General features: G+C 41.5%; 1 protein-coding gene across 2 annotated transcripts in view; it reads right to left on the bottom strand.

The window, feature by feature from the left end:
- The window catches only part of SNX24 (sorting nexin 24), a 137,100-nt gene that overhangs the window by 63,069 nt on the left and 58,829 nt on the right, over nt 1-15,202 (bottom strand). For both annotated transcript variants that reach the window (XM_079783936.1, XM_079783937.1), the window contains exon 2: nt 1,321-1,404. In XM_079783936.1, the coding sequence (XP_079640062.1) occupies nt 1,321-1,404 (84 nt within the window). The remainder of the gene's footprint in view (nt 1-1,320; nt 1,405-15,202) is intronic.

Genomic DNA, 15,202 nt, shown 5'->3' on the forward strand with positions numbered 1-15,202 from the left:
GATGTAACAGAGTTTTAATTGGGGAACTAAATGTGATTGAATCCTAGTGGAAGAGTGTACAGGTAACTGAGAGCTCCTCTTTAACCATTTGTACGCCATAAGTGTCTATAGACGCAAGCGGCAGGTCTTTTTTAACTAAATTCAAAATATCATGGCAGTTAACTGGTTAAAGGAAACAGAGGGAAACAGTTTCACTCATTTCTCCAGAATATCCTATTAAAGTTTCCACTCAAGACCCTATTCTCAAAAAAAAAAAAAAAAAAAAAGACTCTACCTGGGATTCTCCTTTTTTTTAAAAAAAGTGGGAAAATTTAATTATAAAAAATGGTAAAGAACTTTTAAAACAGAGTAAGCACCGTTATCACATCATTTATGCCCTGCCCTATCCCAGGGAATTTAAGACGTGTTTAATGCAATTAAAAGAATAGACTCTTTCTTAAAATCTTCCCACCTAACTTCTTATCTAAGTGACAAAAGTGAGGAAATTAAATTATGCCATACATTTTACATATGTGTGTATATATATTCACATATACAAAAATATATACACACATATACATGCATGTGAATATGCATGTATGAAAGAAAAATAGTATAATTGCAATAACTCATATACAGTGATTTTCTGGTCAATTTCATGCGGTATTTCTACTAATAAAGTAATTTCAGCACCCCAATGATAATCTATAATCTGCAAAACATTACATTTTGGTATAAAATAAGAAAGTATTCACCCTTCTACTCTTTACTGACCATTTCTCCAAAAATTCAGCTATTCCTTTTACATTTTTGTTTCTTTTATCTCAGACTTTTAATGAAACGCCAGTCCTATTCTGTGGCTTTTACAGTTCAACAAAAGGCAGTGAGCCTCTTTCACAAGTTGCCCAAACAGTCCTTACACACACGTGGGAGGTATCTTTTCTGGGTATATGCAAGTATAAGTTGATTTTAATAAATTTCTCCCCATAGAATAAAATAATCCTTTGCTTTTCTTCTTTCCCTTTTGTAAGGCCCATTAAGTACATTTCATGGCTAAAATAGGGTCTGGATTTTATTCTTTCTGAACCTACCATCCCTGGCACAGCACACTGCAAACAGCTTGCCATCTCACATCTGCTCATGCAAAAGATCTTATCAGAAAACCCACCCACTCAGAAAGCACACCTGTAAAGAACTAAGTAATGTATTTTAAAATGAAATTTACTTCATGATAAAAGATATCATACTGTTTTAAGAACTCTTAATGCTCTTAGGAACCCCAAAAGCAGTCCTAACGTTATACCATCTGCCACACAGAGAAAAGGGGGTGGGGGGAGTTACCTTTTTGTGCAAGGCATGAAATTCGCTGTACCTTTTCTCAACAAAATGTTTTCTTCCATTCATTAGCACTTCTATCTTAAACACCTAAGGAAAAAAAAAAAAAGATTAATTCTACCAGTTTGAAACCCTCAATTGTCTGATGTGGTAAGTTTGTGACCATGATATATTTCATCCCTTTAATTACAGTAGCTGATCCCCCAAAACCCAGAAGGCCCAGGAGACCCTTGGCCCAACAGCACTGATTAATGAGCCCTCGAGTCAAATGCTCACTAACAAACTGCAGTATCCCCGCAAACGGGTCTAGAAACAACGGAAACTTAAATGCCTTAAAATGCACCTTAACATTTTAACCGAAGGATGTTCCTTCCTTTAAATTATTTCACCAAATGCAGATGATGGTACTGAAATAAAAGTGTGATACCACAGCGAGAGTCTGGTAAGAATCGCAGACCCGCGACATGCTACACTGGGTGTTTCAGTGACGGCGGTGCCGTGTCACGGATAAGACAATCATGCAAACGGTAGTGCATTTTAGGTTAATTTCTTCCTAACCTGCATATTCATCTCTAGTCTCAGCTGGAGTGATTCCGCTGTTTGCAAAACAGGGAGCTCGCGGTAAAGGTTCATTTTCCCTGCATGACACGAGTGACAGCTTGCGCTCCCACCTCGGGAAGGTTGAAAGGCCAGATGCAAAGGCTCTCTGTGCGCACTAATTAGTAGGCACTAACATGACATTTTCTTGATTCTCAGGTCAGTGGGTCAAGACCGGAACAAGGGATGAGCAGTAGTGTGAAATGCTCATGAAAACACAATGCTGAGGCGGGGGAAGCACGCTGGGCAGGAACTGCAGAGAACGTGCTCTGCTATTTCAAGACTTTGTCATTGGCTCTTGTTTTGTGAGCGGGTGTTTGTCAACACGGGGATGAGGGAATATTGTTCAATTACTTAGTAAGCCTAACTTCCTGTTTCAATTGCCCTTCTGAAAAATACTAAAGTTGAGGTCACATGAAAGAGAGTAGTGGTAAAGGCAAGCTTACCTTATCCTTAAAAATAATCAGACATACAAGTTCACATTCTGTCATTATTAACCCAGACAGACCCCTTTGGCTCTGTATTTCTGCCTTATAGGTAAATACGACTTTTTTTATGGAAAGCCAAAAATTATCTCATCAGACAAAATGTGTTTGTATTTTTGTGCTTCTTCAAATCAGAAACAAAATCTTGTGTTGCATGACTCAGTTAAGAAAAACACCGCCTACTTAAATGAGGTACATTTTTACCTACTTTATCAATATTTTAGTCTAACATTTGTGTTTTTCCTAAGTAATCCCCCTAAAAATACTTTTCTTGGGTGAATTTGTGAAAATACTTTCTTCTAAAAACATACACATATGCTTCAAACTCTCAGATGTCCCTACATTATTTTTTCAAAAATAACTGTTTACTAATTCACTAAAGAAAACTATCCTTCTTCAAAGACCCTGCCAGGAACGGAATAAAGAAAATTCCCTGAGAAACACAAACAAAAGAAGTGCAGCTTCAACTTGGGGGCCTGGTTAACAGGATGCAGAGCCTCCTCTCTAGCGTCAGGTCCCAGCTTTAAATCAGGACAATGTGGGAGCAATGAGAGTTGTTTCCATCTGCGAAGCTGCATGGAATAAATGAAGTTATGTTCCGAGTCCAGTGACTTGAGGTTTCAACACAAAAACCACCACCTTAATTGGCAGGTTTGCTGCAGAACCCAGAGAAGGAGGAAGTGGACGACGTGGGAAGGTTCAAGCCACTAGGTCACCCCTCAAGGAGCCCCCTCTTGGAGGCCAGATAAGACGCATGACACAGTGGCTGCCTCATGGAATGTCATCCTTCTATCGACCAGATGGTTCCATTACCAAGTTCCACAGTTACTTTTCACAATCACTAAATTCACGCGGTGGAGGTGGGGGGTGGGTGTACACAGGAGTTGAGAAATTTTAATTCTAATATTTTAATTATGTTGCTATTTTAAAAATGCATAATAATTTGATACTGTCCCCCCGCCCCTTTTAATTCTGGGGGAACATCTTAGAAAGGAGGCGGATTAATCAGAATTTCCATGACAATGTGAAGCAAGAAATAGAGTCAATTTAATAAATCTCATTTCCCTGAATTTCATACCAGACTTTAAAAAAAATATATATATATATATATATATATATATTGATTTCAGAGAGGAAGGGAGAGAGAGAGATAGAAACATCAATGATGAAAGAGAATCATTGATCGGCTGCCTCCTGCTCACCACCTACTGAGGATCAAGCCTGCAACCCAGGCACGTGCCCTTGACTGGAATCAAACTCAGGACCCTTCAGTCTGCAGGCCGACGCTCTAACCACTGACCCAAACCGGCTAGGGCCAGACTGATTTTGTTTGTTTTGTTTGTTTGTTTGTTTTTAAGAGCTCTGATCCATGTTGTCTCTGCTGCCTGGAAGCCCTTCTCCTGCTCTGCTCTCCTGGAAAACCCTGAGTTGCCTCTGCCTCTGCGGAGGGGGCAGCACAGGAGATGTTTGGAAAGCTCCAGGCACAGTACCTGGCATTCATCGCTTGTTTTTTGTTTTTGTTTTTCCATCTTTTTATTAAGGTGTTATATGTGTACATATCTTACCATTGCCCCCCCACACATCCCACTCCCATACATGCCCTCACCCCCCAGAGTTTTGCGTCCATTGGTTATGTTTATATGCATGCATACAAGTCCTTCGGTTGATCTCTTATCTCCCCCACCTTTCCCTAACCTTCCCGCTGTAATTTGAGAGTCTGTTCGATGCTTCTCTGCCTCTGTATCTATCTTTTTGTTCATCAGATTATAATGTTCTTTATTATCCACAAATGAGTGAGATCATGTGGTATTTTTCTTTCATTGACTGGCCATCGCTTGTTTTTTAACTGCTATTTCCTGAGGGCCTGCCATGTGCAGGGAAGGGAGTTGCTCTAGGCTCTGGGTATTCAGCAGTGAACAAAACAGGTGGGAGAGCGCGTCCTATTAGTGAGGGAGGCCGGCTGTAAACGTATGAGCAGACCTGGTGATGTCAAGAAATGAGAAGAGTGTGAAGGACTTGTATGCATGCATATAATCCTAACCAATGGACACAGACAACAGGGGGGTGAGGGCATGAGTGGGGGGGGGGTGAGGGGGCAATTGGGGGATAAGGACACATATGCAATACCTTAATCAATAAAGAAATTTTTTAAAAAAGAACAATGCAGCAGAGTAACAGGACAGAGCTGGACAAGGGTGCCCTTTAAGTCAGGGTGGTCAGAGAAGGCCTCCCTAAACAGAGAGGCAGGGAGCGGTACAAAATCTGAAGGGAATAAAAGAGTACAGGAGTTGAATATGGCTGCTTCTGGAATTTCATACTGGGAGTGTGTAGACAAGGGCTATTTGTTTTCATTCCTATTTGAAAAAAAACATTTTTTTTTTTAAGTTAAGATGACGGCAGGGTGATTTCCACTTCTGGCCAAGATGGAGTAACTGAGAACAGATTTAACCTCCCACTTGAAACAATTAAAAAACTTAATATTTTTTTATTTTGTTTCCCTTGCCCCAGGAGCTATAGCAGAAAAAATATTGCTACAAGAAAAAAACCAATGGGGCTACAACAAATTAAAAAGATTGTGCATGACAAAGGAAACCATGAACAAAATTAAAAGACAATCCACTGAATGGAAGAACATATTCACCAATGATAATCTGATAAGGGGTTAATGTCCAAAATATATGAAGAACTTATATAACTCAACACCAAAAAAACAAACAATCCAAGTAAAAAATGGGTAAAGGACCTGAATAGACACTTCTCCAAAGTGGACATACAAATGGCGACGAGACATATGGCAGTATGCGTAACGCCACTAACCAGTAGAGGAACACAAATGAAAACCACAATGAGATATCAGCTCACACCTGTCAGAATGGCCATCATCAATAAATCAACAAACAAGTGTTGGTGAGGATGTGGAGGAAAGGGAACCCTCATGCACTGTTGGTGGGAAAGCAAACAGGTGCAACCACTGCGGAAGAGAGTATGGACTTTCCTCAAAAAATTAAAAACGGAACTGCCTTTTGACCCAGTGATCCCACTTCTGGGAATATATCCAAAGAAACCAGAAACACTGATTTGAAAAAAGATATGCAGCCCTGTGTTCATTGTAGCACTATTTACAATAGACAAGATTTGGAAGCAGGCCAAGTGCCCACCAGTAGATGAGCAGATAAAAAAGCTGTGCTACATTTATACAATGGAATACTACACAGCTATAAAACAGAAGGAACTCTTACCTTTTGTGACAGCATAAATGAAACTAGAGGGTATTACACCAAATGAAATAAGCCAGCCAGAGAAAGACAAATACCGTGTAATTTCACTGATATGTGGAATCTAATGAACAAAATTAAAAAAGTAAAAAAATAGAAACAGTCTCATAGATACTGAAAAAAGACTGACCACTGTCAGGGGGTATGGGGGACAGGGGATCTGGGTGAAATAGGTGAAGGGATTAAGCCAAAAAAATAAAATCATCCAAAACTCATATACACAGACAACAAACAGTATGGTAATTACCACAGGGAAAAGGGGATGGAGAGAGATAGACGAAAGTATAGGGGGGATAAGTGGTGATGGAAGGAGACTTGACTTGGGGTGGTAAACACACAATATAGTATACAGATGATGTATTATAGAATTGTACACTTGAAACCTACATAATTTTATTAATTAATGTAATCCCGATAAATTCAATAAAAATATTTTAAAAAATTAAAAACTGGATAAAATACATGGGAAAAAGGGCTCTCAAGACATTAGACACAAAGAAATGAAGACAGTGAGAGATGGGAAATAAATAAGGTGAGCCCTGTGTTTACCCCAGGCAGGGGCTGCAGGTCCCCTGAGTTAGGGAGTTGGAAGCTGGAGTGAGGGGAAGCCAAGATAATTTCCTCTGCAGTATTCAGGTGAATCCTCAGCAGCACATGGGATTGGGGAAGAGATTAGAAAGCACAGTGCTCAGAGACAACTGGGCATAGTGCCTATTCCCAAAAGCCAGGGCGGAAAACCTCATAATTCATGAGGCATTAGTTACTCAGAAAAGACCTGGCTATGTAGTAAGCAAAATTAACTGCAGACTAAAAGCTCTTTTAGTCCAGTGTAAAAAAGCTTATACATAAGACCTGAAGAGAGCAAACTGTTCCTGAGTAATTTAACCACATGCCAGAACAAAGCTCAAGAATATTTTTAGGAATATATAAATATCCTGCAACCAACAAGATAAAAGTCACAGAGTCTGGAATCCAATAAAAAAAGTAGAAAAATATGACTCATAATGAGAAGAAAAACCAATCCTTTGAAACAGATCCTCAAATGACACAGATGATAAAATTAGTAAACAAAAGCATTAAAATCATTACTACAACGGAAGTTCTTATGTTCAAGAACCCAAAGGAAAGGTTGACCATGTTACATAGAGGCATGAAAAACAAAAAGACTCAGACAACAGGTCTGGATCCTATTGACAAAATCAACCATGTCTGTGATTTTAAAAATACACTGGATGAAATTAATAGCAGATTAGACACTGCAGAAGAAAAGATTAGTGAACTTGAAAATCTAACAATAGAAACTAAAAGAAACAGAAGGAAAAAAACTACAAGATAAATACAGCATGGGACAACTTTAAACAGTAAGGGGTTGGGAAGAAAGACAAATATATTTGAAGAAATAAAAAATTTTCCCCAATTTGGCGGATACTAAAAACCAACAGATCCAAGAATACCAAGCACAAGAAACATGAAAGGAAAACACCCCAAAATAAAAACCAAGGTACATCATAATCAAATTGTCTAAAATTAATAAGAAATAAAATCTGGTAAGCTGCCAGAGAAAAAGAGATATTACATAGAAAAAGAAGAAAGACATGTGTAATGACAAATTTATCAAATATCTCTAAAAATAACCAAGCTTTATAAGAGTGATTCAATGCATATATACTTCGGTTATGTTTTAACTTAATAGAATATGTTCTATGTGAATTATTATGTATAAAATAAAATGTATAATTAAAAGCCAATTAAATCTTTAATAGTTATTTTAAAAGTATTTTGGTAATTCTTCTCAAATGATAGCAATAATAGTAACAAAAATAACAACAAGCAGTTTTATAGTGCTTGTTAAGTCCAGGCACTGCTCTAAGCTCTTTACTCATAATGCTCATTCATTTCGTTCTCACAATAATCCAACAATCCCACACGAGATAGGTACTATTACCTCCATTTTACATGTCAGGAAACTGAGGCATGGATTAAGTAACGTGCCCATGGGAAAACTGCATTTTGAACCCAGTGATTTGGGTCCTGAATCTGCCTTTTAACCACTGCACATGACTGACTCCCAGTGAAAGGACTCCTTATGTATAATCCTATTTATTGGAGAAACTGAATACTTCGAAATAGGAGAAACCTGAAACATTTTAGAGTGATGACAAATTTTTCCATCTATTTTCCGCCAGGTTCTGTCCTCTGGGGTAAGTTTGCAGGATCATAGGGCACTGGCAGGGGTGGGGGTGGGGGCATGGCATGAGGCCTTTACCCCCAACATTTGGAGCCTGTGTTCCTCTCAAACCAGAACACTGATCTATACAAAGAGCACACACCTCTCTAAAGCAGGGTACTTTTTAAATATAAATTACTAAATCTGTACTGTTTCAAACACTTGCTTATATAATCCTATGTAATAAAAGCCTAATATGTTAAGTGTCCGGTTGTCTGGTGACTAGTCGACTGTTCAACCAATCAAAGTATAATATGCTAATGATATACTAAGGCTGCTCAACTGCTTGCTATGATGTGCACTGACCACCAGAGGGCAGTCGACTTGGTGACCAGTCGCTATGACGTGCACTGACCACTAGGGGGCAGACACTCCAACAGATAGGTTAGCTTGCTGTTGGGGACTGGCCAATCAGTACTGAGCGAGATGGGCTGGACTGAACACGCCCTGAGTCCCTCCCCAGCCCTGATCATGCACCAGTGGGGTCCCTCGGCCTGGCCAGCACCCTCTTGCAATCCGGGACCCCTCGGGAGATGTTGGACAGCTGATTTTGGCCCGACGCAGGGCTTACGGCTGGAGGGCGCTGCTGCAGCACGAGCCTCTCCTGATATGGACTGATTGGTCACAGCCCGCAGCAGGCGCAGTGGGGCTGGATGAGTGGGATTGGCAGGTAGGAGCTGCAGCGGCGTTGGACTGTGGGTTTCAGCTCGATCCCCGCAGGACACCCCGAGGAATCCCACCTGTGCACGAATTCGTGCACTGGGCCTCTAGTGAAAATATAAATAAATGTACTCACATATAATTATAATATTGGGAACATTATCATGCCCAGTTTTCAGAATCAGTCTATACAGCATTGAAGATCATTATTTTTACAGAAGAAACTGTAAATATTTTAAACTTTGTCAGTGTAAAGAATCATGGCATAACTGTCAGAAAACAGGTGATGAATGGGGGAGAAACTGGGTGAAAGGAAGTATATGGGGTATAATTTTTTTCATTTTACATAACTGGTAGTTAAAGGGTACTGGTGAAAACTGGTGGATAAAGAAAGTGGTTAAAGTTACCAAATAAAAAACAGAAAAGTTATCATGTTAATTTTTTAATAATGAAATGAAACTCATATACACAACAAAAAGTGTGTGGAGAGGAGAGAATACAGGAGTACAATGAACTACATTCCTATTTCCAAGTAGAGGAACAACAGAAATTTTCTGAGACTCAGACATCAAGAAACAGAGAATACAGGTGTTATTTACTAGTAGAGTTATGGTACTTAAAACAAAACAGAAATTTATCAACTAAGTTCTGGATCTGAAAGCTACTCCATATTTTTTTATATATATGTATATGTAGTGTTGGAATTTTCCTGACGTAATATAGACATCCTGATAACGACATGATTCCTGCTACCTGTTTTAATTTTAAATCTCTCTGTTGATAAAGACAAACTTACTGGTATTTATAGGATTGCAGGTTTTCAGTTTAAATCCCAGTACTGATTGATTTCAGCTGCAGCTTCTTGACTCATTATTTGATTATGAAAGTCTCCATTTTTTCTTTTCCTCTTAAACTGTATCTATATGATTCCAAACCAATCAATCAATTGAGGGTGAGGGGGAAAATGCACTCAAATACACCAGGTCATACGTGTTGGTTGGCTAACACAGTTTTTTAAAATTATTATTAGTTTCAAATAGCACATATGTTTGACTTAGATTTTCTGTAAATGTGAATACTGTTCATACTTTGATTACTTGAGTTGCTGTGGCAATAAATCACATACTATGTCAAACAATTAAGAATTCTGGAAAGTAAGTACCAAATGAGCTTTATTATTCTCCTTCATGACCTGCTTTGAAAGAATAGAAATAAATAAATTTTATCTGCATTACTTACTAATTTGGGCAAATCTAAACTTGGAGCCAAAATCAGAATGATAGAATGATGTCCATGTGCCAGTGTGCTGGAAAACAAATGTCCTGGTGCCCTGTGTGGTGCTTTGAAATGGAACGAATCATTACCAACCGTGAAGAGGGGGACAAAGCCTCCAGCAGGAAGCGCAGAATGGTTTTCATGGGCATTTGGGGACAGCCTTCCTCACAGGCGGCTGAAGGGAGGGATCTGTGGTTGAAATAACTTGTTTCATGGAGGAACAACAACAACAAAATCCACCCTTCTTCTCTAAAACTGCTTCGCTATAGATTGACTGCATCTCCTCATCACAAGCTCATGGCTTCAGCAACTCTTCTACCTGCCCCCCAACTCCTCCAGAATCTGCCCAACCCACCAAGCCACGGCTCTCCTGGAGGAGCCAATCACAGCTCAGTCCTTCTTAAATCCTCCCCACAGGAGGCACCCACCGCACAGAGCCCAGTCACCACCCACAGCGCCTCTCTAGGCCGAGGGGTCCTACCCTGCCACCTCCTTTCAGCCAAGTGAAATTGCACCTCCATTCCAGAGCCTTCGAGACCCTCAGGCGTCACTGTCTCCCACACCTCCCCTTTAAACAGATCGTCTAAACGGCACAATCATATTTAAAGTGCAGTCACACTCTCTAATTTTCAGCAAATGTACTACTATTTCATATCGATATGTTTCATGCACCAAATAAACTGGAATTTTTGAAGATATATATATTTTTTTTTAGGAAATAAGATGTTTCCTGTAGAAAATTTGCTGTTGTTGGTCAAAAGAATATTGCTCATGAGGGCCTGAATACTACAAGGATAACTTTATAATATAGCCCTTTTATTAAAAAGAAACTATCAAATAAAATTTTAAAAATAAATAAAAAGAAACTGTCATACACACCATTACTAGCTATGTCTCCTTACAGATTGCTTATTCACTTTGAGCCTTAGTTTCCTCATATGTAATATGATGATGGTTATATGTATTTCTTAGGGCTGGGGATGGAGTAAATAAATAAGACAAGGTCTATAAAGAACTCAGCACCAAAAAAAAAAAAAAAAAAAAAAAAGAACTCAGCACCAGCCTGGCACATGCTTGGTATGAAATACATTCTAGTATCTACCAGAATATCACTGGGTTTCTCACAAATCGAAATGGAATCTGAGGTTATTAATAGTCTTTATTTCTCTAACACACCAGGAAGTACTATGACGCACTATACATAATTTTTTAAAAACTGTATTTTTGCTAAAAACCTATTCAATTCAAAAGATCAAAAACTTTAAGGTACTCATCCTCTCCCTCCTGCCCTCCCCCATATATATGTATGCAAAGAGTAAGCTTGGGTGGCTGAGAATTACGGGTTTCATTTGTGATGAGTCGGCTCTTTTCTATTGGCATCAAGAAGATGAGATCAAGAGTCTCCTATGCTCTCCCAAGACTGAACTTACGGTCTTTATTGGACCCAGGAAGGGAAGGATGCTTGGTCACAGACAGTCTGTAGTACCACGGCTGCTCCGCTGGGACAGACGTGCAGGGAGCAGGTGGCGAGGGACAGGCTCTGTGCCCATGAACGAATGCAGACCACTTTGTAAACTCTACAGTCGCGGATCCTCCTCATGAAGGAAGTAGAATTCTCAGCCTTCTTTCAAAACTCAGAATTTTAATTCTTCTTGAGAAAAATATTTGTCCAGTATTTTACTCTCCCAAGATAGGATTGTTTTAAAAACTGTTACATTGTCAGACGGATGATCACTGTGTAAGTTATATAAATGTCTAATCACTATGTTGTACACCTGAAACAAACATAATACTTCTTTATCCAAAGATTCCTTGAGCCCTTACTATATGCTCAGCCCTGCTCAGTGTCTGAAGGCTATCAGTGAAGTAAAGTGACAAAGAGCTATACCCTCATGAAATTGACATTCTAGCAGGGGAGACAGATAACAATCGATACCAAAAAATAACTAAGCTATACAGTATGTTTTAGAAAGTGGTATGGTGGGGGGAGGGGGGAGCCAGGTAAAGGGATTAGGAGTACTGGGGGGGGGGGGGAAGGGGGAAAGTTACAATTTTATATACAACTAGAGGCCCAGTGCATGATTAAATCATGCACGTGTAGGGTCCCCTAGGCCTAACCTGCCATCCAGGCCATATCCACTGCCCCGCAAAGCCTAGCACGCTCCGCGGACACTGCTAGCAGCCTGCTCCCCACTTTTGATGGCAGGGGGTCCGCTGGTGCCGGAACGGACACACAGCTCCCCGCTTTCGATCGCGGGGGAGCTGTCTGTCCGCTGGTGCACCAGGCCTTTCAGAAGCCTCCGGCGCAGCGGAGCTTTCTGAAAGGCCTGGTGCCGGAGTGGACAGGCACCCAGCTCCCCCGCTTTGATCGCGGGGGAGCTGGGTGCCTGTCCACTGGTGCCGGAGCGGACAGGCACCCAGCTCCCCCGCTTTTGATGGTCCGCGGCGGGACGTGGGCTCGCTGCCCCAGAGGCCCCTTCTGTGCCGCAGCACAGCCATGGCGCAGACGCTGAGCTTGCGCCGCTGCTGGCGACGCGAGCTCAGCGTCCCACCGGCCCAATTGGTCACCCCGGCCACCCCAAGTCCCGCCCCCCCCCGCGCCTCCTGGCCAATCGTGGGCAGAGCGAAGGTACGGTCAATTTGCATATTTGTCTATTATTAGGTAGGATTGTTGGAGTTCACAGCCTTGAGAAAATGGCAACTGAAGACTATGAAGTTGTTATCACAGATCCTAAGTTAGTATTAGTTTTTATTGTTTATCTTAAAAGCTAATCTATTTTTAAAAAACTCACTGATACACCACCTTTTTAAAACTAAGTTTATCTAATAAAAATTTTACATTCATTAAAAATTAAATACAGAAAAGTATTTAAATACCTAAGTCTTAAATTTCTGCATTTAACCACCTTTTCTAAATCTATATAACACACACCAGAGGCAAAGACTCTCAGAGAGAAGTTCGGAGCCTAATGAGGCCAGGCCTTAGCATGTATCACTGTCATTCTTCATGTAGAATCAGCATTTCTAAACCCATATATAAGGAGCTGCTAAAGAGGAAAAGAAAGAAATTCCAAGAGCTCCTCATATTGATTTCTTTTACCCGAAACAAAGAGATTCTCCTAGTTCTATGCTATATCATAATCACTTAATTTGTCTGACTCCTTTAAAGAAAGAACAATGGATTTAAGAAAAGGTGTTGAGTAGCAAAAATATAATCATTTTGCAAGTTTTTTTGGTTGTTTGTATGGGTTATTTCCCCTTAGTAATATGACATATGTGGTCTCTATAGAGAAACTGAAAATGTAAAACTAACTCAGGCCGTTCCCAAGAGCCTGAGCTAAATCTAAAGCAGCCCACGTCTGAAAACGCTCCGCAGCTCCCAAGGGTGGGAAGGGCGAGCCTCCTCTACAAGCCTTACCTCTAGGTTCACCGTGTCAGACATTCACAGTTAAATCAACGACGGCACCTGGATGTGAACACTTGCTTCCCTCCCTCCCCAGTGTCTCCGCACGGACAGAGCTGGTGCTGTGCGAACCTCCTGCCAGGCATCTTCTCACAGGGGCCACACAGAGGTTAAGGAGTCTTTTTGATGAAGTACTTTCTGGGGAAAAATATGGTTCACAAGATAGGAAACTAACACCTCCTACCACAATTAATTCAGTCCTTTTCCAAGCATTTGCTAATGTCCAACCACTCTACGTCTCACCATGGCTTTGCCAACGCTGTCCTTTTACAAACTGAAATTCACTATCACAGCCTAATATGGACACATGAAAACATTTCCAGACGTGAGCTGCTTGGCCCTCAGAGAAAGCAGTATGTCCTATTTAAATATAGCTGAGAGTAGGAAAGAAGAATCATATTAGTTTTATTATGTAGCTTTTCATAGGACATACCACAAAAATAATCTAAGATCAACCACAGGACTTGTATGCATGCATATAAGCCTAACCAATAAACATGAACACCAGGGGGGTGAGAGCATGAGTGGGGGGGGTGGGGGGTTAATGGAGGGATGAGGACACATATGTAATACCTTAATCAATAAAGAAATTTAAAAAAAGAAAAAATAATCTAAACATATATGAAGAAAGAAATAAGACAAAAATATATGAGTATGCTTATTTATCAATTAATGTATGGTGATATGAATTATTTGTTCAACACTGTGGCATCAAATCAAAATTGAAATATTAATTTTATAAATGAAAAAGCATATTTATAATCGTAAAAATTCTATACAACCTAATATTTAGTAGACTGGTTAATAAATGATAGCCCATTCATATCATATTTCAGAAGATTTATTAATATAAATTGGTATGATCTTGTCAATATTTTTATAAAATAAGAACAGACTATACAAAGAGTATACTGTTTTATGTTTATTTGAATATCTATCTTACCTAATAATAGACAAATATGTAAATTGACCGTACCTTCGCTATGCCCACAGCCCATCAGAGTGAGTGAGTATGCAAATTAACCCACCAAAGATGGCGGTTAATTTGCATACAAAGGCAGGGCGGGCAGCACCATGGCCTGCTTCGGGGGGTACGGGTCCACTGGGGGCGGAGGAGGCCCTGCAAGCAGCGCCAGACACCGCCCACAAAATACCAGGCCATGGCCGGGGAGGTGTTGGGGTGGGCAGCGCCAGACGGCACAGGAGGGGTCCGGGTCCATCACAGGCCCCAGGAGGGGCAGCAGCCTGCCTAGCTGCTCCCTGGGGGTCCCTGGGAACAGCGCCGCCCCGGGGAGGCGAGGCCGGACCCACCTAGCCGCTCCCTGGGGGTCCCTGGGAACAGCGCCCCCCCCCCGGGGAGGCGAGGCCAGACCCGCCTAGCCGCTCCCAGGGGTCCCTGGGACGATTGCGGCCCTGGGGAGGCGAGGCCGGACCCGCCTAGCCGCTCCCGAGGGTCCCTGGGAACATTGCAGGTATGGGGTTGCTGAGACACAGACTGGGCCTCTGGCCACAGATTCATAGCTTCGCGGAGATCGAGGGCAGGGATCTGCCTCATCTGCAGAGAGACAGAGGTTCTGTAGTGCCCCCAAGACACGGGTGGGCCCATCCAGGGATCAAGGGGCATGGAAGGACTCCCGGGCAGAAGGGCAAGGACCCTCACCCCTGAGGCGGGGGTTGAGAGGTGGTGCCACCTCAGTGGAGGGGTGCTGCACTGCAGGGTACTGGACTCACTGATGTGATTCAGAGAAGCTCCCAGTGCTAATGGGCCTCGCTCAGGCGGCCTTCACACTTCAGAGGCGGCGACTCCTGCTCCCGCCTTGACCCAAAAGCAAGCCCGCGGTGCCCTGCCCCATGGCAGAGCATGCCTAGGCAGTGAGTGCGAAGCCTTCCACCTGCTCCAGAGAAG

This window comes from Cnephaeus nilssonii (genome assembly GCF_951640355.1).
Source record: "Cnephaeus nilssonii genome assembly, chromosome: 2".
NCBI lineage: Eukaryota > Metazoa > Chordata > Mammalia > Chiroptera > Vespertilionidae > Cnephaeus > Cnephaeus nilssonii.